The sequence below is a fragment of the Aspergillus mulundensis genome, assembly GCF_003369625.1.
Source record: "Aspergillus mulundensis strain DSM 5745 chromosome Unknown scaffold_4, whole genome shotgun sequence".
NCBI classification, from domain to species: Eukaryota; Fungi; Ascomycota; class Eurotiomycetes; order Eurotiales; family Aspergillaceae; genus Aspergillus; species Aspergillus mulundensis.
This window is the reverse complement of record NW_020797892.1, coordinates 389,188-412,900: the sequence shown is the minus strand read 5'-3', so window position 1 is coordinate 412,900 and position 23,713 is coordinate 389,188. Positions and strand designations below refer to the sequence as shown.

At 52.2% G+C, this 23,713-nt stretch overlaps 8 protein-coding genes across 8 annotated transcripts; 4 read left to right on the top strand and 4 right to left on the bottom strand.

Annotated features, from left to right (window-relative positions):
• Positions 1–1,289: 1,289 nt before the first annotated feature.
• On the top strand, positions 1,290–1,715 carry DSM5745_04686 (uncharacterized protein; the record flags this gene model as incomplete). The annotated part of the gene is made up of 1 exon (XM_026746702.1): positions 1,290–1,715. One exon carries the CDS (start codon positions 1,290–1,292, stop codon positions 1,713–1,715), a length of 426 nt encoding a protein of 141 aa, XP_026604182.1.
• Positions 1,716–2,166: 451 nt separating this feature from the next.
• On the top strand, positions 2,167–3,875 carry DSM5745_04685 (Smr domain protein; the record flags this gene model as incomplete). The annotated part of the gene is made up of 2 exons (XM_026746701.1): positions 2,167–2,196; positions 2,280–3,875. The coding sequence occupies 2 exons, from the start codon at positions 2,167–2,169 to the stop codon at positions 3,873–3,875; spliced, it is 1,626 nt and encodes a 541-aa protein (XP_026604181.1).
• A 297-nt stretch (positions 3,876–4,172) lies between these two features.
• DSM5745_04684 (zinc knuckle domain protein) lies at positions 4,173–6,231 on the top strand (the record flags this gene model as incomplete). The annotated part of the gene is made up of 2 exons (XM_026746700.1): positions 4,173–5,255; positions 5,311–6,231. 2 exons carry the CDS (start codon positions 4,173–4,175, stop codon positions 6,229–6,231), a joined length of 2,004 nt encoding a protein of 667 aa, XP_026604180.1.
• Positions 6,232–6,491: 260 nt separating this feature from the next.
• On the bottom strand, positions 6,492–7,485 carry DSM5745_04683 (putative haloacid dehalogenase-like hydrolase; the record flags this gene model as incomplete). Its single annotated transcript, XM_026746699.1, has 5 exons — positions 6,492–6,686; positions 6,768–6,930; positions 7,014–7,223; positions 7,285–7,317; positions 7,361–7,485. The coding sequence occupies 5 exons, from the start codon at positions 7,483–7,485 to the stop codon at positions 6,492–6,494; spliced, it is 726 nt and encodes a 241-aa protein (XP_026604179.1).
• Positions 7,486–7,866: 381 nt separating this feature from the next.
• Positions 7,867–8,934, top strand: DSM5745_04682 (uncharacterized protein; the record flags this gene model as incomplete). Its single annotated transcript, XM_026746698.1, has 1 exon — positions 7,867–8,934. One exon carries the CDS (start codon positions 7,867–7,869, stop codon positions 8,932–8,934), a length of 1,068 nt encoding a protein of 355 aa, XP_026604178.1.
• Positions 8,935–9,015: 81 nt separating this feature from the next.
• On the bottom strand, positions 9,016–10,077 carry DSM5745_04681 (putative metallo-beta-lactamase domain protein; the record flags this gene model as incomplete). The annotated part of the gene is made up of 3 exons (XM_026746697.1): positions 9,016–9,210; positions 9,261–9,882; positions 9,953–10,077. The coding sequence occupies 3 exons, from the start codon at positions 10,075–10,077 to the stop codon at positions 9,016–9,018; spliced, it is 942 nt and encodes a 313-aa protein (XP_026604177.1).
• Positions 10,078–10,575: 498 nt separating this feature from the next.
• On the bottom strand, positions 10,576–15,463 carry DSM5745_04680 (uncharacterized protein; the record flags this gene model as incomplete). Its single annotated transcript, XM_026746696.1, has 3 exons — positions 10,576–10,734; positions 10,788–12,212; positions 12,263–15,463. The coding sequence occupies 3 exons, from the start codon at positions 15,461–15,463 to the stop codon at positions 10,576–10,578; spliced, it is 4,785 nt and encodes a 1,594-aa protein (XP_026604176.1).
• A 2,443-nt stretch (positions 15,464–17,906) lies between these two features.
• has1 (ATP-dependent RNA helicase HAS1) lies at positions 17,907–19,911 on the bottom strand (the record flags this gene model as incomplete). The annotated part of the gene is made up of 4 exons (XM_026746695.1): positions 17,907–18,158; positions 18,221–18,481; positions 18,531–19,252; positions 19,311–19,911. The coding sequence occupies 4 exons, from the start codon at positions 19,909–19,911 to the stop codon at positions 17,907–17,909; spliced, it is 1,836 nt and encodes a 611-aa protein (XP_026604175.1).
• Positions 19,912–23,713: the final 3,802 nt, after the last annotated feature.

Here is a 23,713-nt window from a genome sequence, read left to right as displayed (position 1 = left end):
ACGATAACCACTGGCTCAGATCACCTTCTGAGTATCCGCTTGGAGATCCAACATGCTTTGCCTGTGATAACAACGTACACGAAGTACGTGTCCCCTACACCGCGTCTTTCTTAGGAGGTATCGAATGCCATCAATTGAACTTGAGAATGCTCGGCGACATTGAACGATCCAGTCTTAGACTTCGTGAAGCGAGCAGAAAGCTTTGCACGGAGAAATGGTTGAAGACGACGCCGCAGGAAAAGGAGCCTGGACGGGCTTAACTTGTGTATGACGGAGTATACCGCTGTTTTCGTACTGACATACCCATATACCGGACTCATATTGCAAGAGTACGACTTCACGCAATGTCTCCGAGTACAATGCTCTATATGTTGCAGTACAACCCAGCGTTGTCACGCGTGGACTCGAGAAAATCTGTCGTTGAATTGAAAGATAAATTTACGCAGGCATAAAGTGTAGGATTTGGACAATGCACCGCGGGCTATAGCCATGGCCTTTCAACCTCGCAAAGTGCATGCTCTAGTTGGGATATAGGACCGTTCGAGTGGTAGTGATAAGCCTGAAAACATTGAGTCCTCAGCAGACTGCCAAATTTGTGCTGGTAAGACCGACAAGGAGTTCAATGTGCAAATATGGCACAATTTCTCCGAATTGCGAGACGTTTAACAGTGCCATTTTGATGAGCGCAAGCTTGCTAACAACCGGAGGTGTTGGGTTAGAAGCACAAGCTTCTACCGATGATGTTACATATTTTAACACTGCTTATCGGAAATGTAAATAGCGGTCGGAGAAATGTACCGCATCGGCCTCAGATCTTCGCCCGCAGCAAACACTGACCAGATACCGCTGCCAGGGCCTGACCCCAGAGTGTTACCGCAGCACTGGTTGCATGCTGCTCATAGGGTGGCGTATGTGGCCCCGAGGGAATACTCGCGCGGAGGCTATGGTCTTTGACGGTCTGGAGCAGCGTTCAGGGCCCGTAACCAGCATGGATGCCCCAACAACCTTGTTAGATGTCATCCATACCGGGTGCATATGCGCAGAATCGTGAAGCACGGCATGGACTGTATCGATTGTCTTTCCTAGGGTGAGCCAAGAGTAGTATAAGTCATTCATGGAAGACGTCCCAAAAGACACCCCAAGATGTATAAAAGGCCGGGGCATCTCCCCCGTAAACACATCGCTTTGATCATCAGTATTTGCCTTGCCTGCTCCAATCAGTTCATAAGCATCTTTCAACCTCAAGCTCCACCATCCTAGTGAGAGTTATTCAGCCTCGGTACGTCAACATGAGGCTCCAACTTGCGACTATTCTTATCGGCCTGTGCGGCGCTACCCTTGCGGCTCCAGCCCACCAGCAGCGGGATAAGCGGCTGTGGCCATTCCCATTCCCTGGCGAAGGCCTCGAGCCGGGACCAGAGCCAGCACTGCCTTTCCCGAGCCTTCCTTTCCCGAGCCTTCCTTTTCCAGGCCTTCCTTTTCCAGGCGCGCCCGACGACGAGAACGGCTTTCCTCCGATCTTCCCAAGGCCTCCATCTGCAGGCGGCGGTACCTGGGGGGGAGAGTCTCCTTCAGGCAGTGTCTCTGAGGACGGCGAAGGCCCGTCTGGGCTTCCTTGGCAGCTGTCCGGTGCCGATGAGCAGGACGGCGACTTTCAGGGCCCGAGAACGGCAGATGAGGTGCTGGGAGAGGAGGAGAGCGGGTTGGAGGAATGATACGGCGAAGCTTTGGCAACTTGAATTGCACCGCTCAAAGCCAGATTGCTCGTGACGACACTGAGTATATGCGAATGTCTTCACGGAGTCGGATTCCCGGAGCATTTATACCTGCTACTGTGGTAACTCTCGGGGATTTATCTGGGCTTGGCATCGCCGGGCTGCGCAGCAACGTTGAAGAGCGTGATCTTTGTGGGCCTTGAAGGTTTTTCTGTAGTTAGTTTCATTTGAAACAAGACCAGTCAATGGAATGTTCATGGGTTGTTTGATGTTAAGAGGTCATGATTGTAGTGCAGGCATTCTTATGTCATCCACACGGCGTCATTTGAGATCTCGGCATTCTCTCCACCCCACTTTGATTGACAAACAACACACTCTCCAGATCTTTCAAACAGAGGCATGCACAGGAAAACTGCACTACATTTACGTTGGATTTTGTGCGATTTAGATGATGGGTGAGAACAATGAAGCCGCGTTGAAAGTCAGTCTGGCCCTTCACCCCTTCTCAAAGGCTGCCTCGCTTGCTTAACCGGATCAACTAACCTAGAGCCTGTGATACTTTAGGAGTTGGAGAAAAGTTATTGCCCGCCTCTCGATGCTGCGTTAATCACGGCGTTGGCTCTAGACTATGACCTCGGGGACTCCGTGCAGCTTCAGCAACTTCGCGATACCCTTGAGGCCCTTGCGCTCTCGGCCTGGGAACAGGATGACCTACCGTTCGATCCGTCGGGGACAAGCGGGCTGAATTCGAGCAGCGGAATAGACTCGGAGTTGGTATCTCAGGCTGATACCAGCACTAATCCATCCCGGGGGACCGATGCGACAAGCGAATTCTCGTCTCTCAGCCTGAGCGACAGGAGCCGGTCCGGATGTTCGTCAGGAGCGTCATACACTATAGGTGCGGAAGGGGCAATTTCGCTGACTGGTGATTCCGAGGAAGATAAGATAGTCTATCTGAGCGAGATGTTTCCGAACACCGATCGTTTCACGATCCAGTATACCCTGAGGAAGTTGCACGGGGACGTTGACCGGTCTATGGATGAACTACTCAACCTTTCGTTCCTGAAAGACGAGGCGCCAGATGCGGTACCCAAGGGAGTTAACGGTTTTGAGAATGAAGACGCTGGCAAGACGAAGAGTCGCAAGCGCAAAGGAAAGAATAAGAACGGAAAAAATCAGGATTCCGGGTCCCATGTCAGCTATGACAGCGAATCTGCTTTGCAAGAATCGAACAACGCTCTCAACAAATGGGAGGCTGCTCAAAAGGATGTCGACTTTATATGTGAACGGACCTTCCCTATTCTCAAAAAGGAAACAGTCACGTCGACGTATCACGCAAATGGAGCCTCTTTGCCTTCTACCATTCGATCTCTTGCGAATGCGCATGCTCCAAAGGACAAAACAAGTATCAGTGAAGATCCGGTCATGGTCACACAAGTCGACGAATTGACGCAGGATTTCCCAGACATTGCACCAGAGCTTCTTGCCGGTTTACTTGGAATCACGAGGAATTCAATCTCGGCCGCTCACGAATTGGCAAAAGCATACATGACAAACCCAGCATCGCGAGCAGCCACTGAGTTGATCAAATTCACCACTTCCCCGCCTCCACCTGATGTCGAAGAAGAAGCCCCCAAGCGTCGGACTGCTGCAACAAGGTCTTACGAGGAGGCGACGGCTTCGGCAGGATACCACTCTTTTGCCGCATCAGAGGCGCTCACAAAGGCTTCGGCAGCATACAGACGCGGGAAGTCCGATAAAAACATGAGACAAGTTGCCGCTTACTACTCGGATGTTGGCCGTGGGCATCTTGAGCGCGCCAAGAGGGACAACGCTGCTAGAGCCGATGCCCTCGTCGGCCAGCAATCGTCATGGAACGAGCTTGATTTGCACGGAGTCTCTGTCCAGGATGCCGTCCGCATAGCCAGCGAGCACGTCGCAAGCTGGTGGGACTCGCTTGGGGATACCAAGTATATGAGAGGAAGCGAGGGTGAGGCTGCTCGAGGAGGCTACCGCATCATCACCGGCTTGGGACGCCACAGTCACGATGGTACTTCACGCCTTGGCCCAGCTGTCGCGAAGATGTTGGCGCGTGAAGGCTGGAGGGTAGAAGTCGACCAGGGATTTTTAAGGGTAGTAGGAGTTGTTCGGCGCCGTTGATTGCTATCGTCGTATTTAGACACGATACCCTGTTAGCATTTGCTTATTAGCGATTTCAGTTGTATATGTTCTCGGCGGCGAATATCAGCATGCATACTAATATCTACGGAGTTTATCCCATTCAACAACAATGACAGAACAATTCTTTCACTGCGTAAAATCCGGCACACTTGGTTCCCCCGCCCTTCCGTAAATTTTCATTCTCTCATTTGTCCACCCAAGGACCCACCATCAAAGGTATCAATAAATTACTTCCTCCATTTCGGAGCTCCCTCACATCCACATCATCCTCCAGAAATGTCGGACGTACCGAGCGACGAAGAAGACTCAAGAACGGCCTCTTTGGCCGCCCAGCGCAACCGCGGAACCGCAAGCGCAAGCATCAGCAACCATTCCTCTCGACACACCTCGCGCGAACCGCCTAGCAAGCGACGACGACGCGGTCGCGGCAAACAAGATGCCGATGTACAGGACTTTGTCCCGAACGGCGCGAAATTCAGCGCAACTGGGTTAGAGGTTGATCCGGAGACCGATAGTACATCCTCGTCTGGTTCGGAGTCTTCGTCTGGGAGCGAGAGCGAGAGCGAGGACGACAAAGAGCCGGCGTCTGATAGACGAGATGGAGGATTGAGTGCGCCGGCGCCCAACTGGAATAAAACGGGCAAGAGCGTGATAAGGACGTCATTGCGGGCGAAACAAGCTGCCAAGGCGAACGCGAATGGAAACACGGACTCAGAGTCTGCGGCGGCGAAAAAATTCGAGGCTGTGAATGGGGCGTATTGGCGGAGTCGAAGTTCATCTGCATCGCCGCGCCGGGATGGAAAGGATATGGTAGAAGAAGGAGAGATTGAGACGGCGGCAAACGGGGACAATGACACCCAGATGGAGGAGGGCGAGGTCAACGAGGCTCAAGAAGTTTCTGCGGACTCTCAGTCAGACGACTCCGAGTCCCTAGATTCAGAAGCCGATGATTCCATCATGTTGAATATTGGCTCGCGGGGCCAGGATCGCAGCCAACACGACGTTATCCACATTTCAGATGACGACAGCGAGAGCGAGGCCGACGGATACGATCCTGAATCTCTATCGACATCACAGACACCAGCCACGGCTGGCATCTTGGACTACTCAAACACGAACGGGATAAATGGCGATTCTACAACCAACGCGGAGTCAAAGGAGAGTGCGCTTCTTCAATTTGCGCGAAAATACCCCGCCACGCCCTCTATCCTTGCAGATCTGAACCGCGAGGATATGGAATTACAAGCCAAGATTGTGTTCTACAACCGTGATATCAACGATATCAATCTGCAGCTGCCGATTATGTGCATGGAATGCATGCGGGAGGGCCACCTCGCTGAGGTCTGTCCTGCCAAGGAGGTACGTTCCGTCCGATATAACCCTTGAAACGAACTGCCCTCTAACAACACAATAGTGCGTCCACTGCGGTGCGTGGAACAAACACCAAAGCAGCCTCTGTCCCAACTTCCGCCGGTGCCAGCGCTGCCGCGAACGAGGCCACGACGCAAAACAATGTCCCTCGTCCCTGAAGAGCTCAGCGTCCGAAATCCCCTGCGATCTATGCGGATCCTCTGCCCATCTCGAATTCGACTGCGACTTTCTATGGAAGATGCCAAATCAAGATACAACGGCCGCACCGGCCGTGGTATCCATCTCCTGCGCCCACTGCACAAGTAATCGCCATTTAATAGGCGACTGTCCCTCTCTTACCCGCCCTTTCCTTTCGTCATCCTTCACAGTCCGCGGGATCGACCCGAATTTGATCACGAATATCAACTCTGTTGTGAAACCCAGGCGTGGCGGCGCGCCGATTGGTCCGTCTAGTGGCCAACGCGGCGGTGGCTTGAAGATCAGAGGTCGCGCAGATCACTTCGTTCGTTCCCCGTCGCCTGATAGCGACGACATGATTTCCATGTCCATGCCGCGTGGTGGGCCCGGGAGAAGAGGCGGCCCCGGTGGTAACCGGAACGCCAACAGGGGGAATATCAACATCCGGATTGGTGGGAATAAGAGCAATGGTGGTCCGCCGCCGCCGCCGTCGAGAGACTATCGCGACCGTGAAGACTACCACAGAGGTGGCTATAATTCTCGACAGCGCTCCATGTCTCCTGGTCGGGATAGGAGGCCAAGTCGTGGGAGAGGGAGGGGTGGACAGCAGCCACCTAGATCGCCTCCGCGAGGCCAGGGTCGCCCTCCCGGGCCGTCTGGGCCGTCTCGTGGCGGAAGAGGTAATGGTAGAGGTGGTGGCCGGGGAGGACGAGGAGGCGGAGGTGGAGATGCGTACCGTCCCATGCCGAGTGCGGCCAAGAAGGCCTGGGATAAATACCGCCTTTGATGGTTTGCAATTCTGATGTTACTAATGAGCCGCAGGTCGGTGTGATCATTGCATTGCTATATGGCGTCTGTAGAATTTATTCGGACTATTGGCGGTTGGTTAAGTTACATCAGGGCGTTATGTCTAGATCACGATATTCAAGATCCGCAAAAGCTTTATGCTGCACAATATCTAAACTCGCCTGTATCATACGAATATCCTCAACAGCAGTGCATTGAGGACTTGTTTGTCAACGTTATGCTTGGACTGGCTGGCGGTGGTCAGGAAGGGAGCTCCATGCGGGTCTTGTTCCCGACGAAACCATTTTCCAGTACGTCGATGAGCTCATGAAGCTTTTCAATGACCAGGTCTGTGTGGATATGCTCCTTAAGGTGGGCATTATGATCGTTGAGCAGCAGCACTGTTGCAGCGCCCGCCTTGTGGCCGGCTGTCATATCGTCGATGCTATCACCGACCTAGCGCAGTACGATCAGCCTCCGCCTCGACTATATGAAGATCAAGACCAAGAATTTGGTAAGAGGTCAGGAGAGTAGTACCATGATTAGATTTTCACCACCATTTGTCAGGCCCCATTCGTTTGCAATATGCAAGATTCCTGCCGGGTCAGGCTTCGGCAGCAAACCAGGTGTCTCCCTGGTGATAATAGGCACGAAGACATGCTTCGGGAGGTGGTTCTGAAGTAGGTTCGTGACGGGCATTCTGGCCATACAGTTAACTTCAGCTCAATGCCAGAACTTGTTCCATCCAGAATGTGTAATGCGAAGGGAAAAAATCAACCATACTCAAAATTCCTCGTACACAAAGCCCTCTTAACCTCCCTATCCCGTAGATACTCCATCAACTCTACAAGTCCAGGCTGCGGCTCTTGGTGCTGCATTGCCTCACGCTCAATAGCCTTGATCTTACTGCTCGCCTCGAGCTGTGCCTCGGGTGTAGGGAGGCTACGGATATGATGCAGGATGTCGACTGATTTGTTAATTCCCAAGGCTTCGCTGATGAGGTTAAATTGATGTCAGTTGAATGAAACTTCGTCTCGGCATGATTGGTGCATACCGCATTTCGCCAAACATGTAGTTTTGAGGGAGACTATTGAGTTAATTGGATTCTTTGGGGTACTGGAAAGACGCACCATAATGTGCCGTCAACATCGAATACAATTCCCTTCAGTTGAGGAGCGTTGGAGGGTTCGCTGGAAGATGGGTTGAGAGGGGCGAACCGTCTTTGGCGGGGACTGTAGTTTTCGACAGAGGACATGCTGTACGGATCCTCGGAAGAAAACAGGAAATGGCCGCGGAAGTTTAGCGAGATTGACGAGGAGGAAGAAATGGTGGTGGATGAAGGAGGAGATGATGATCATGAAGGTTGGAGGTGGTGGGGAGATGTGGTGGAGATAGTATGGGACTATCCGAGACAGCATGCATCCTCCATTGACTTCTCTATTTTGACTCGTTACGGCCGGCCTTGCATTCATCTTCACAGACACGAGTATCTGAACTACGTATGTAGAGATTTGTCAATTCTTGAAACGGTAGGTGCTAGTGCGCCGCTACTTCCCAGCTTATCATCCAGCAACGCGAGAAGTTTCCTCCTTCCAATTCCTGTTTACATCTTCATCTCCCAGGATGGGCTGTCCTCATGGCCTTCTTCATAGCATATTTCCTGACGATGACCAGCTTCTCTCACCCAAGCTCAGGTCTACTCTCTGAGCGGGACCCCGATCAACATAACATCGACGACCTCGAAAGCCAAGATGAGCAGGCCGCCGTTCGAAATGTCAATGTTGGAAGCACCTTTTCCCTTATGAGAGCAGTCGTCGAGCTCCGACTCCTGCAGACGACGACGTCTATCCTTCGTTTCACAAGGACCAATCCAGTATCAATCTCCGACCCAGACTCCTCTCTTCGTCGTGCCATAGATCGCAGAGAACAGCGCATTTCTCGCATTGTTGAATCCATGACGAAAGATGACTTTGAAAAGAATGTTAGCGAGATTGCATCGCAGATTGAGATGGAGGCGCCGGCGCGAACATCGCCCCGGGTCGTGCCTCGGCGAGTCCTTTCCCCGTCTGACATGATAGAGGAGCTCACGATTGCGGAGCAGGGCTCACAAAAGGAGGACGAAGGATACCTGCGTGAGTCTTCATCGGCAGAGTCAATCGCTTCTACCGTATCAACCGCTTCGACTGCGAGCACACCGAAGCTCAACACTCTGATCAGTGAAGACCCACTCCCGGTGGTGGATGAGAATGTTCGAGCCAGGCTAGAGGACATCCTGAGCGAGGAAACAAGGAGAGCACCCAGTTCTCTCTCTTCGTCAGCTCCACCAGACACCAATTCGTCTTACTCGTCCCTGGGGAGAAGTTTATCTGTGAGCAATGTGAACTCGGTCACGTCGATCCCGCGACTATGCAAGATTGTATCGGCGGCTCAATACACCAAAATAATCGCGGAGAGGCAACCGCAGTTCAGCATTATCAACCATCCCTATTCAATTGATTCTCTGGTCGCAGAGACCCCTCGACTTGATCGGTCTGCGCTCGAGCTCAACGAGCACCCTAACGAACAGCAGCGGAAATCTGCAGACAGTTTCCCAGGGGAGTTTCCGATTAGCGAAGGGTTGGAATATAGTGCGCTGGCCACTGCAAAGCACCATGCGCGCATTCCTTCAATAAGGACCTCTGTACGCCCATTTTCTGACTTGTAACCTGTTGCGCTTGGATCATCATTACCAGTGACTCATGCTTATTCAATCACTTCATTCTGTACACCACTTTAGCACGCTGCATCAATGACATTCTTCCTGATGAATAGCATGGTCAGGGTAGCCCATTGCCTTGACAAAGATCTGAGCACTGTCCAATAGGCGCTTCTTGCTGTCTGTGTCCGTCTCCATTCCAATAAACGCGCCGCGGGCTATTTCAAAATCCGTATGCTTGATAGCCTTCCAAATACCATGCACATCATTCGCAGAGAGCGGAATCTACCAAGTCAGCCAAAATCCGCCCCAAGCCCGAGCCAGATGAGACATACCATATTTGGGTAAGACCACATAAACGTAAAGGACGCCGTTCCAGCCGGCCGATCGACCCAATACCTCCCACTTGGCACAACCGCAATCGTATCCGCAATCAACAATGTCTTCAACGATCTCCACCAAAGCACTGTACTCCCCGGAAAGTGTCCTCCCGTCTTAATAACAACAATATCCGCCTTTCCATCATCGCCCTCATTGATTCCCGGTGCTGCAAGAGACAGGGCGCTCCCAAGGAAAAAGACCTGCCCCTCGCCCTTCATAACAGCCCACTCCTCATCCTCAGCCGACAGGTAAACGGGACATTTGAAGACCTTAGCCCAGAGAAGGTGCGTTGTGTAGTAGTGCGGATGGGAGATGACTATTGCGTCGATGCCGCCGAGTCCGTTAATTCGTTTTATGGTTTCTTCATCGATGTATGCTATGCAGTCCCAGAGGACGTTGAAGGGCTTGTCAGATCCTGTATTCGTCCGACACAGGTATGCACGCTGCCCGATTGCCTGCTTCGGCTCAGTGTGAATGGATATCAGGCTCTCGCCGTGGAGAGGATCAGGCGTGAAGATGTTTTTGTAACTCGGGTCTGTTGAGGTCTGGAGTTTGCGGAGTGTTGTCCAGGATTGACTAGCAGAATATCAATACTCAGGCTAATCGGGTGGCTGAGGTGCTAGGATGTAGGTTGGTGTATACAAACCCTGTTGGGGGAACATATTGGCGCGGGTCGTCGCAGATCTTGCATGAGGGAAGAGCTGACGCTGTAGGATATTGAGTGCCGCAAGTGGAGCAGATGAGGAGGTCGAGGGGGTCCAATTCTGACATTTCGGGCGACGATTGTAGGTAGAGGAGAAGTTTGGAGTTGGTTGAAGGGAGGGCTGATATAACTGAGATGAAGCTAAGATAAGCTGTCAAAGATGGAGGGATCGTATCCCCGCAGTGCATCAGGTTACCCCGCATCAACGGACAAGAGTGGGGGCATGGGATAGCAGAATAATAAACTCAATAAGGACTACAGACTCAAAGTATTCGAGAGAAAATGCACTGGGCGAATTCAATATGTTCGTGCAGGCTTTTCATTACACACATGACCGCAACAGGATATGCAGCAGAAGGGAATCGCTAGGTAGGTACATCATTGAGGGAAGTGAAAAAGTACATCCTCCACAACCGCCGTTGTCGGCAAATGTAGTATATGAAGGGGAATATTTTGGCAATATGCAAGACGCCAGTCATGATAGAAAAGAACCAAGAAAAAGATACTGATCATGAAGTCGTGTCATAAAATTAGAGGTGTGCACGAGTGTCAAACTCGCGTACCTATTAGTAGTCGTGCTCGTCATCAACATGTTCAGGGCTGTCGCGGTAGTTTCGCCTTCTCCTGTTAGGGCTGTTGTATTGGCTGTTGGAATTCAAAGGACGAGGTCCAGTCGGCTTGCGGGCTGGCGGCGTGCTGCGTCCAGGAGACTGCATCGCAGAGCTCTGTACGGTTACTAGTTAGCAATATTCGTAGAGAACAAGGTTAAAAAGCTTACCCGTGACACAACGCGGTCCGCATACGACTGCTCCTCGCCTTCCTTAATCTTAGGTGGCCTTTCGGGGAAGAGTGGTCCTTCGTCCTTGATTTTTGGTGGCCGCGGAGGTCCTTGGCGTGAGGAACGTCCGCTAGCTTCTGAGTAGCCTGCATCAGATATGGGAGAGAGGCGGCTTCCGCCACTGGACCGTCGGTTCCCATTGATAGCTGAGAAACTAGGGTTTGAGCCCCACTGGCCTGAGTGGTTGCCAGATACCCCATAGATCTGCGCCTGTGACTCTAACTGGGACTGATAGCGACCAGTAGGGCCCTGGCGGGGTTGGGGGTGTTGCATGTCCAGACTGTCCCGGTGCGCTCGATATTTGGGAGCCTCGGAGACTTGAGACGGCACCAAGGGCGAGGGAGGCCGGTTTTCCTGCTGCGGCGATCCTTCATCGTTGAGTGTGTAGTTTGAGCGGAGCCTATCGTCACCTTGAGGATCGTAGTAGTCAGCCGCCTTGTAAGGCCCATGCGCCAGGTCGGACCCAGAACGGGAAGTGTCGAAAGATACGCGCTCTTTCCGGCCAGTTTGCATGCTATTGCGGATGTTGTCTCCCATGGAGGACGCCGTGGTCCTTGACCAGCGGGAGATCTTGGGGAAGAAAGACGAGCTGCTTGACTTGTGTTTTCGCGCTTTGTCATTTCCCTTTGGTGTCGTCTCGTTGCTGTTACTGAGAGCCCCTGAGGCAACTGCTCCACGCGGAGGTGTCGAAACGGGTGCAGACCCGGCTCTCTCCCGTTGGGGTTCCACATTCTCTTGCAATGGTAGCTGCGGGCTCAGGAACTCGCCACGCTCGTCAAGCTCATCCTCATCGGCTTCTGGAACAGTGCTAACACGGTTTTCGGTATCTCTCCGCAACCCTGTTCCACGTGGTTCGGGAACAGCCCGAGATGAGTTGGAAAGGAAGCCAGAGTTGTCTCCTTGAGAAGATGTTCCCGCGAGGCCCTCAGGTTCGTAGCCATCAAGGTCAGCACTGGGTGGGCCTCGGCTTCGCATCATGTCATTTTGACTGGACCGCAGAGCTTCCATGTCGTCAAGAAGTTGTTCCAACATATCCTCAATTCTTGACAGGTCATTGCCAGACTTGAGACTCAAGCCCTTCAGCGCACGCTTGAATAGGTTCTTACGTTTCGCTGGCGAATCTTCCCCATCGTCCACAGAAGCCTGACGTGTTCTACTGCCACTACCTGGTAGCGGGCGCGGCCCGCCGATGGCTTTGTACGTGCGCTCATGTTGTCGCTCGTTGAGATCTAGCAGCATCCCATCTTGCTGGGCGATGAATTTCTTCATCTCCTCGAAAGAATTGCGCATCTCAGCAGCACTTCTAACCAGAGTCACAAGGATCTCCGTGTCTCGAGCATTACGCTGAGCGTCGCGAACCGTGAGCTGCCAAGGTTAGAAAAAGCTCTTGATAAGAAGGAAGGATAGGAACTTACATGATCCATGAGTGCAACGATATCCTTGGACTGGATTCGCTCAATACCCCGCCCTGTCGCGCTATCATACAAAGGCGACCCAACTCCATGAGAGTAGCCGCTGAAGTGCCGTTGGTGTGATGGTTCAAATGGGTCATCCCCAGGGCTGTCGAAAAGGCTAAGCCCATTGGTATCAATCCCGCCGAGTCCCTTCGTTCCGGGTTGAGGGCTTGGGGAGATAGGGTTAGCGGCCGATACGTAGCCTTCGTCCTTGGCACCAGGAGGCGTTCCAAAAGCTGGTTCATTTGCGTACTGCTGGTCCTGGTAGGCATCGGCATAATCATCTTCGGGATAGTAGTCATGACCATATTCCTGTCTGGAGGAAGCCAAGCCGAGACCACCGCCTGCGGCAGCAGCAGTAGCAACGTTGTCGAGAAGAGGTGAGTGGCCGCTCTTTCCTGATGATGTGTTGTAGGGCCAGGTACTGTCATGGCCAACACCTGCTGCGGGACCCTGGATAATCGACGGGTTCGTGTTGATTTCGGATTCTGTTTCCGGGCTTAGTTCACGGTCATGTGGTAGAAAACTGTCGCCATGCTCATCAGGGTGTAATTCCACAGGCTCGGTTAGGTCGTCTATGGATTGTGTAACGCTCTGAGGCGGGGACGTGACGCCCATTCGCCTTGGGAAAGAGGTTGCGTCAGGGCTTGAAGAAACATTGTGTTGCTGCTTGAGAGGGCTTCCCTGGCGAGAAGTTGGAGATGACTGGTTTAGCTGACCAAAAGATCTCGTACTGCCAGTTTCCCCCTGCACAAAAGTGTTGGACTGTGAGTGGCTTCCACCAGATTGGTTAGACTTTGTGTCCAGAATCGAAGGGTCCAGGACTGAAGCAACAGCCGACTCAACGGCCGCAGGGTGAACAAACCGAGGGTTCACACCGGCACCTTCGGCGACCGGGCGACCTTGGTTCGCCTTTTCGATGAAATCACTTTCGCTACCGTCTGCATAGTTGGTCATGTGCTTGGGGTCGATGCTTGCAGTTTCCGTCAGCGAGTGGCGGTAGGTTCCGTTTTCTGATTCTTCATGCCAGGGGTTGTCTTTCAGCGCCTGGCTAGAAAGTACAGATGATTCCTCGTAACCAAGATCTGGGCCAGTTTGGCTTTGGTATCGTGAGATCTCGTCCTGGCTTTCAGCAGTGATTCCTTCTCGTTTCGATCTTGCAAGGTTCGTACTAGGAGCAGAAGAGAGCGATTCGATCGAAAGTTTCGGCTCCATTTCTCTTTCGTCTCCGGAGTACTCCTGCGGAAAATGCTGTGTTGAGCCACGCCTAACATGGGATTCGCTCTGGTTGCTAGCCACGCTTTGTATCGGACTGAGGCCACGTCTGCTGCCGTAATTGAGTTCACGAGAGCCAGAGTGGGTGTCCAGCAAATTAGCCGCCGCCGCCGCCGCAATGGCACCAGCAGCTTCGGCAGACGGCGAATGGCTCCATTCGCGACCATGATCTGAGGCGCTGTGAATTGACAAGTTGTGGCTAGACATGTTGCTATGCTTGAGTCCTAGATCATACCGCGAGTCTCGAGACTCGGGTTCGGCTGTTTGGTCCGAGAGAATGGAAGCCCTAGTCATCTCCGATTCAAGAGCACTGCGGAACGGCATCTGAGCGACATTGTGCTTCTGAAACACCAGTTCGGTCTCGTTGATGTTTTTGGGCTCGCTATCTGTTGGCGATTTGGACTTGCCAAGGCTTGAGTTCGAGTCGTGATGCTTGAGGTTGTTGGAGGTTAAACGGCTACCGACAATCCCAGCTTTTTCGGCATCGCGTAGCCCTTTGCTTTTTTGTCGACGCACCATGTCTTGTTCTGACAGCTCAGGTCGGAAACCTTTGATGTAACCCGATTCCGAAGTCATCGCACTATCACGGCTTGCTCTGCGCTCTTTATGAGACGAAACAGAATCATCGGCAAGAACAATGCCTTCATCCCGGCTGTCGCGGTTGAGGATTACCTTGGGCTTCCGCACATTCGGAGCACTTGCATGCTTAGAAAGTCGTCTTACAAGGCCGTCGCGGGATTCAGAGCTTGCTGGAGAATAGGAAGAACTTATGTCGCGCTCAAATTTGGATGTGTTGGTAATAACCTTCTGGTCCTTCTTGAGCTCCTTCAGCTCTGGTAGGATTAACCTTCGGATGGCATCTTCCACGGTTTCGAGAAGCTTTGGGTTGTTCAGAGACGACTTGGATGTGTTGGAGCGAAAAGAGTATTGATCCCCTGAGCGCCGATGTGAAGAAACAGCGGAAGCACTGAGCAAGCTCGACTCGGGACTCGCCATATCGTCTTCCTTGGTGTAGCCTCGATGCCGTGGAGGTTTGGCTTCAACTTCTTGGTAGTCGGTGGCGATTCCGCGGCTTTTACCTGCTCGGCGTTTACTCGAAGCGTCACGGGAGTAATTGCTGACCTTCTCCGCAGCACGTTGGGCGATTCTCTCCGTACTCAGACTGCGGCTTCTCTGTCGAGTTGGCGTTTTGAGATAATCTTTGGGATCGGATTCCTCGAGCTCTGGGCTTTGGCTATGTTTCTGTCGTGAATCAGATGATGGAGCTTCGAGCATGCTATCCGCAGGCATCGAGGAGATCTCGGAGGTCGGCAGGTATCTGCGGTCGCGCGACAAGGTGGAGAGCTCACTACCTTGATCGCGATTCAGAAGCTCAATCTCCACGGGGCCGGGTGTCTGGTTTTCGTCCGCGGAAGAAGAGTAACTCAGGTCATCGCCACCCGACTTTGACTTCGACGGAGATCCAAGGGAGATGCGTCGCGAATAAGACGGCCTCCGATTTCCAGCAGAGTCAGTGATGTGCACGCTCGGCTCCTTGGACTTTTTCCCGGACGAAGGAGTGACGCGGACGCGGACACTGGGACGGGAGACTATCGCACCGCCAGAGCCCCCAGAACCCTTCCCGCCCTCGAAATACTCGATGAGCAGGGAGGTCTGGGAGTGATGCGACGAGCGCGACAGTTTGGTGGAGTCCTCACCGCGGGAGCGGTGCTTCCGACGGGTGGGAATTGTGACGGGACTCCCGTCGTCGGGAATCGAGTACGATGTCTTGTCTGTGCGGCGAGAGATGTCAGTTCCCAGATCTGTGCCTGTGACGCTGCTTCCAAAGCTGTCGACAATGGATTCTGTAGGGGCTGGTAGAAGCGGTCTGCGGGTGGTGACGCCCATGACGGAGGGAAGGGTAGGAGAGCTGTTCTTTTGTATATCTCCTTCTTCAGGCAGCCCAACAGTTCAAAGCCTGTCGACCTTATCCCTTATCCGGACCCCTAAGGCTCTCTCCTCTCATCCCAAGTGAGGGGGTAGAATATGCAGCAGTTGGGCAAAAGAAATTGGGATCGGGCAGGGGCAAGGAACAGGGACAGGGAAGTATGGGGTTGACCTGAGCCCCGATGTTAACATGTGAAGTGTTAACACAGATCGGATGGATCGATGTGTAGTCTTCAAAATAAGGGTTGGTCAGGGCGCGAACGGAGAGATGGCAGGCGGGGAGTGGGGAGGTAAGGAATGTGAGGCTGAGGCTGTCAGGTGTAAAGAAGAAGGAAAGAGAATCAAGCGTACCAGTGCAGGCGAGTTAATGAGGGAAGGGATAGAATGGAGGAGAAGCAGCAGCTGATCGATACTTTCACAGGAGGGACGATGCTGACGGTAATGGTGGGTGGTGGACGGTGGATGATGGACGAGGTCAATTGAGGCTTGCTGGACGTCGGACGGTGGCTGAATTCAGCCAACAACAGCCAGGCAGACGAAATGCTGCACAGGACAAAATAAAGTATACTCCGTAATTGCCAGGGGGAGGAATTAGAGGCTGAAAGCAAATAAATCGCGAGCGAGGTTAGGAATGATGGAGACGGGGGAGAAGAGAAAAGGAATCGAGCGGGCAAGAAAATGAGAAGGCTGGGAGGCGCAAAAAGTCGTTCGACCGGGCGAACACAGTCGAGCGATACGCGCTGGTTGGCAAATGGCAAGGAAAGAAATTAATCTCTAGCAGAGCTCCAATCCTGATTGACCGGAGGTTCAAGATTTTCTTCTTTGCGGAAGCAAACACAGGCCCCGTTAGAATCGGCACTCCGACTGTACCGTCTTTTCATATATAGAAGAAGCATTAAGGGAATAGATACACACGGCCTTCTTCTGGATCATAACAGCAACGGTGCCAGCTCCAGGATGCTCAATTGGAGACCATCTCCACGCAAGGCGGCCCTTCCATGCTTCTTACGTGGGTAGATAGTAGCCTCTAATCGACTTTGGCAGTGCCACCGACACATCTCCATCTACTCCGGACGTCAGGTATTAGGTTGAGAGCAGTATATTAGAGACATCCTCTCTTCATGGACTAGCTCAGCTCGACCTCTGCTCGTGAGCACGTTGTTACTCAGTGCTTGCAACGATCGGGCTCTCGCCAGCCGATTTGCAAATCTACCGGTGATGTAAGGAGAACGGGCATTTACCTCCTCCAGGGCCAGCATCTAGACTGGCACATAGGCATTTGCCAACCAGCACATCTCTTGGGTAGCTCTTAGCCTTACTCCGTAGCTTAGATCCCACGCCTCCCGATCCCGCAATCGTACTACCCGAGACCAGCACCGAGATCTCTATCCTGCAGAATATCAGAGTCCGTCTCTTCAGAATGGGACAAACGACCCAAGACATCGAAGTCGCACATGTACACCCGTTCCCGGTCCTCACATCCCCCTAGACTACATGAGCATGAGCATGGATGACCATGCCGGCACGGGCATCGAGCCTGGAGTCTAAACTGCATCAGACGTAGCCTGTTCACCGCGGGTTTCCCGGGACAACCATCGATTGGCGATCCTGCTGCCAACTCATCAACAGCCATCCATCACATCACATCCCGGGCATCTATCTCTGCCACTTGAGGCTGGTGATTGGGTAGGGATATTCCTGGCTACGGTGCTGGGCTGCTGCTGCTGGCGCTGCCGCGATATCACACGGAATAATGCAGTGGGAACCTAAACTAACCTTGAGCTCAGTCGACTTTGAGATTTTTGCCCCGCAGCCAGGGACGGGGAGCGGACGGAGAGAAGGAGGCGGTCTCCAGCCACCCGCGGCCAGATCTCTCCACTTGGTATACAAAAGTCTCCAGCCACTTTGTTTTTGACAACTGGGTTCGGCGTCTGTTGACAGTTGAGTTCTTGTAGAAAACCCATGGTCCAACCGGAAGAACCGTGGAAACCGTGGAACCAGCCTTGAACCCCTGGTTCCGCACTTTGTTTCGGTGACCTCATGGCTCCTGGGATTTCATTTTCTAGAAGTCTAGGTTTGATTTAAGTTATCGCCTGGAATGAAGGGCGGATCGGATCTCTTCATGCCGTGATAACCAGATAAGCTTCTCCCTTCAACGCCCTTGCATGCGCAGCCATGTTTCGCTTTCTCGTTTCATAGTGGAACAATAATTCGATTTACAATTGCCACAGCATTGTACCTGGGCCCTGGATACGATACACTCTACGGATGACGGAATTGAAGAGGATTCTTTGGACAATTAAAACTTTTGAATGATATATGAATCCATAGGCTATCATGTACAGCACAATCAAATAACTCCGAACCTTATGCTAATCACAAAGCATACCTAGGTATAACAAAATTAATCATCCTCGTGCTTCCTCTTAAACTTCAGCCCCCCCTTTGGCTGACTACCGTAGCTGCGTCGTCCCTGCTGCTGCTGCTTTTTGTCCCGGCTCAGACTAGACCCAAGCTGGATGTCAATACGTGGTGGCGCTTGGAAACCAAAGCCCTTTGCCACCTTGACGAGATCGAGCTTGTGGACGTCGAAGACAGAACGCAGTGAGTGGGAGGCGTAGGCCTGGAGGTAGGAGCGGTAGCCTTCTTTGGCAGACTAGGAAGGCCGTCAGTATATATGACTTGCAATTGAAATTAGTATTATAGTGTGGAACTCACCTTGTTGAGATAGTAGTTTTGGCTGATCAGCTTCTCGAGCTGGGACTGGACGTTGACGATCTTCTTGGCGGGGAAGTCGAACTCTACGACAGGTACTCGAGCTTCCTTGAGGTACTTCAGGAACCCAACTTCGGACGGCTGCAGGAACATCAAACTACGGCCCTTGCCGTTGGCTCCACGGGCGGTACGTCCGACACGGTGAATGTAGTCACGCGTGTCATCTGGGGGATCAAACTGGATGATCCAGTCCACAGCGGGAATCTAAGAAATGTTAGAGTACTGGGATATTCTGAGAAGGAAAGAGACATACATCGAGACCTCGCGCGGCAACATCTGTGCAGATCAAGACTCCTTGTTTAGCATTGCAAAACTCGAAGAAAGTGTTGGTTCGCTTTTGCTGTTTCTGCTTTCCGTGCAAATCCAGGACTGGAAGGTCGATGTAGTTGAGAAGTTCGGCGTGGTATTTCACGCAGTTGCAGCTGGAGAAGAAGACAATGATCTTCTTCTTGAGGTTGCGCTTGAGGAAGGAGAAGAGTAGCAAAAACCGCTTGTCAGCCTCGCAGATAACGTATCCCTGTTCTAATCCCGCCACTGTGCTGTGCTCCTTCCTGTGGTCGACGTTGATGTACAGGGGTCCCGGTCGGAGCGATATCCGCGCCAAATCCTCGACTTTCGTGGTCTGGGTGGCGGAAAACAGCATGGTCTGTCTGTCCTCGTTGGGCAGGATCTTGATGATCTGGCGCATTTCATCTTCGAAACCGACTTCCAGGATTCGGTCCGCTTCGTCGATGACCAGGGTCTTCAAATTCTTGAACACAAAGCCGGGGGTGTTTTGCAGGTGATCGAGCAAACGACCGGGTGTCGCAATGAGCAGGTTGACACCCTTTGTAAGCTTCTCCGCCTCTGCTCGTCGGTTCGCGCCACCGATAACAATACCATATGTCTGGCTGTGCGCCGTGAGGAGTTCCCTCGCCACACCAAAAATCTGCAGCGCCAGCTCGCGCGTCGGGGAAACGACAAGAACACCGGTACCTTGTAAAAGAATCAAATTAGAGCAAGCAATGCCATCAAGGCGAGAACCGCAACCTACCGTTCCTAGGCTTGAATCGCAGCGCACTGAGCATCTCGATGGCAGGGATCAAAAACGCAAGTGTCTTTCCGGAGCCCGTCTTCGCAGCACCAAGAACATCACGACCGGCAAGGAGCGGAGGAATCGTCCGCTGTTGGATCTCTGTCATCGTCTCGAATCCCATCTCTTTAATACCCTGGAGTGTCTTCTCCGACAGGTTCAACTCAGTGAACTTTTTGGGGCCCCCATCAGGCTGTGGCAGGCTAACAGCATCGACAGAAGGAAGATCGGGCACATTATCATCCCCAGACTCCTTTTCCTCCTCCTCATCCTTCTCCTCAGCAGTAGCCTCCTCCATCTCCTCCTCTTGCTCTTCTTCACTCCCGCTGTCTTCGTCACCAGAAGAATGGTTCACTTTCCGCTTCTTTTGCGCCTCCTCCTTCACGATCTTCTTAGCAAGCTTGATGTCCTTGTCCTTGGTCGACTTGGTCGCGACCTCGGTCTTGGTCTCGGGTGCAGGAGAGGGAACATCTCCGTTATCGGTCGCTTCGCGAGCGCTTCCACCGTGCTTTCTCTTGCGCTTCTTCGAAATAGTTTTTGCGGTGTCAACTGCGGCCGGCATCGTGTCCGTAAAGACTCAAAGTCTTCCTTGAAACTCGGGTTGGGGCGAATTCGTTTGGCTGCGGAAAGCTCGAATTTTTTGCTAAGGCTTTTCTTTTTTTTTCTCCGTCTCCGCATCACGTGATGATAAGATAGGACATGCAATCGTCAAGGCATATTCAGGCATCAAATGGAGACTTAGGGTATGGAGATCAAATTGTCAAAGCTACAAAGTACAAAGCCCACGAAAAATTATTATTTCTTAAGGGGGATATGACCTGTAGTACTTAGTTACATAAAAGGGCAAAGGTAAGATTCTCTGGCTGTGTTTTTAGCACCCTCGAATAAGCGAATGCACTAGACAAAATGTTTTGTATATCTAGTACCTAGCAGGAAACTCTTCAAGCGTGCCCAGATAGTGGTTAAGTAAGTGATAGACTAACGGGAAATGATTTGTCAAGCATAATCTTCCAGTATTTCTACCGGGAGAACGTACCTACCTCACGACAGCACGGCCTACTTGAATACATCCATGAATCCCCAGGCTTTGTCAGGATAGATAGGCAGGCCATCATCAGCAATAAGCTCCCTTGGGGTGTCATTGAAGTTCGCCATGACAGAGTCTGAGGGTTACTAACGATCATGTCCCCATTGAAGTATCGAAGAAGGGCTATCGTGAGATTGTCTCCAAGTGCCCAACGGCGGCTCAAGCAAGCACAGGGCTTACACAGACAGTGACTCTGAGCAGCTGATGCTTCGACAGCTCATATTATGATGGACTCCCGGCTGGCAATATGTGCTACTCACCTATTTCCGTCTGTGCGATATACGTGCTTTGTAACGAGTTTCTTCCTTAACCCTCTCGACTGGCTGCGCGGATGTCGAAAAACCACGCTTGGATAGCCTTGGACGGAGTGAACCGGTTCCGCTTGCGGTTCTTCTATCCTAGACGCTTGAATAGTATGCTTCGCGGCTGTCATCAACTACTCCGGAACAGATGGCGCGAGGCTGAATTGTAATCGCGAATGGTGGGGTTCCAGGTGTCCGGGACCAACTGTCGTTGACATGCGCAACCGCGAAACGTGCTCGTTGGCCAACACATTCGATCTGCGTGGGAAGAACGCGACGACTTCGCCGATCCGTAGCTTCGCCCTGTTCTGACGTGCTTAGTCCACCAGTAACTCTGATCACCTCGGGGACACACGATGGACAATTGTGTAACGAAGTCCCTCCGCACTCGCAGACCTCTTAAGGAACTTGCTGTAATTCCCGCTTACAGATTCAAAGACGGATCTGCGCACGTCTCAAAACCCGTGTCGATCCAAATCTCCTAACATCAGCCCCACTGAGATCTTCGCCGTTCCGTTTCTAGCGGAGGATGGCTGGGGATGCGTTGGGAAGGGAAAAGCGCAACAAGACCTGCCTGGTAATGTTAAATGAAGAGGCCGAAAGTAGAACCTGTGACAGGATTAGCATGGATTGTGCTCGAAATGCGGGCAATAATCGGGCGCTGTTTAACTTTACCCCGGAACAAGTATGCAAATGCACGTTCTACGTCATTTCCACTGACTGGTTCAATGATGTCGACGCCGAAGAGTGCGTCTACAGTCTTCATCTTGCCGACACCATCACCGCGGGTAAAGTAGCTTCATTCTCTGGGGCGAAAGGCCGCATAAGTCCTATTAAACGAGACTATATGCTCTGGTTCAAAAGCGACTGCCGACTCGCCTAGATCTCGAGGGGAAAGTAGACGGTGAAATAACAGTCCACTAATCTTCCAAGCCTCCGGATACGGCGGTATTTGATGCGATCATAGCACAAAAGTAAATGGCAGAAGCATCGCTCGCTGAGCTGCTCGATCTAGAATGCTCCGGCTGGTGCCGCATTGCTCTGTCTTCGATTATTTTGCGTCTGCGGCCAGATGTTAGAGACCTGGGCAGCGAAAGCATTCGTGCATCAACTCCGTCTGCCTGGTAACATGGAAGGCCAAGGTCACAGTGCCGTTAAGCAAGACATGATGATGTGTTGAGGGTTAATTCGGGCCCTTGGAGACCTCAATCCATGTCAGATGCACCCATCGGCAGTATCAGCTGTCACATTCAGCTCCACATGCAAAGTGCCAAAGAGGCATATGACGCGCTCATTAGGGACATTGCTGGCAGAGCATTTGATATTGACCGATTTATGAATCTGAGACAAGGACTCAAAAAGGGTCCCGGTGGCGCCTCAAAGAAGCAAACCGGCCTGTTCTTTGAATCTCAGCGTGGGTAATTAAATTGTTAAAGTAGCAAGAACCCATTCTCTGACAATTGTTCGTACTCGTTTCTTAAGGAGGGGGCTGTGCAACGGGGGCGAACAAATAATCCCCTCAGCAGGCTCGGCGCTAAGACACTGCAAAAAAGGGACGAGGTAGACGAGTTTCTTTTTGATTGGGTGCGTTCTTGCGAGGGTTGGTGGATTAAGCAAATATTCACCTTCAGAATGTGAGATTTGATCTGGCAGGCGCTTGAAAGAGTTCTTGAGGCTGGATGAGAGCTGCAGGGAACCCAACACTTTAATGGCGGTTAAGACAATGTCTCAGTTGCAAATACCATTAGCCCTTTCTGATCTAATTTCCATTCATTGATAGCCTTGAAACATGGCCACCCAGTAAATAGGCAGAAACAATAACCATGGGGCGGCGTTGAGAGGTCCTGGAGAGCAACCTTGGCAGGAGTTCATCATCTCGATGGCATCAGCAGCAGAGTCGCTTGACAATTGCTTGGCCGTTACGTTAGTGATTATGAAGAAACCCTCGTCGACTATCAGTGGGCACAAATCAGAGGCTGAGCCAGTGGATTAAGCGTCTAGCAATCATCCATAATTGGGCCTGGAACTACGATCCCCTGAGGAGTGAGGACGCGCGTGCGCTATTCATTGTCTTTTAACGATGCCAGAGAACTGACGGGCAGAGAAAGCTGTGACAAACTTGAAACTCTACTTTGAGTCAACAACAATCAGTCCAGAGTCAAAGAACCTCTGTGATCTGTGAGTGCAGCACCTTGTCCTTGGTTCCCTGCACTCGAGTCAGTCGAGACTCAGACCGTCCGCCCCAAGAATAGAACGCAGCCAGGCCTCTATTGGTCGCCCGCACTTCCGCCGCCTGGTCCCGTGCTGAGTCAGGCCTCCCCGTTCTGCATTCCTGCGAGAGTCCCTTGACTCCCTTCTGAAGTGCATTCCGACCGTCTGTCTCTCCTCCAACCGCGACGAGATCCCCTGAAGAACCGTCTCTGCCAGGCCGGGACTCGCATTCCAATCCTCCGTCATCTCTTTCGTTTCTTTGCCCCCTCTTTTATCCCGGTTCTTTTTTCTCCCCTCGTTCTTCTCCCCCATCTTCGATCTCACGCCTGCGCCTGTGCGTTCGTCGATTTTGAAGTGACCCGGCTAGGAGACGCTCATCATCCCATCCAAACCAACCTCCTTCTCGGCAATACTGGGTGTCGCCGCCACGCTCGCTATCTCACTGTTCCAACCTCTCGACTTTCGCTCTCTCCTCGATACTCCGTACTCTTCAATTCTTTCGAACCTTCGTTGTTCCTTCCACCTTTATACTTGATCCACTTCACCTTCCCGGTGCCTCGCTCCTTTCCCATCGACGATCCATGACGCTGTGAACACGCAACAACGGTTTACATTAATCACTATTTTCTCCAACACCCAAATACGCACTTTACAAGCTCGAGCATCCTCTCCGCCGCATCAACCGTGACCACGTCACTTCTATCCACACCAGAGCTGCTGGTCTTCAAACCCTTCCGCATCCGGCGTCGCCAAGCGTTGCTCCT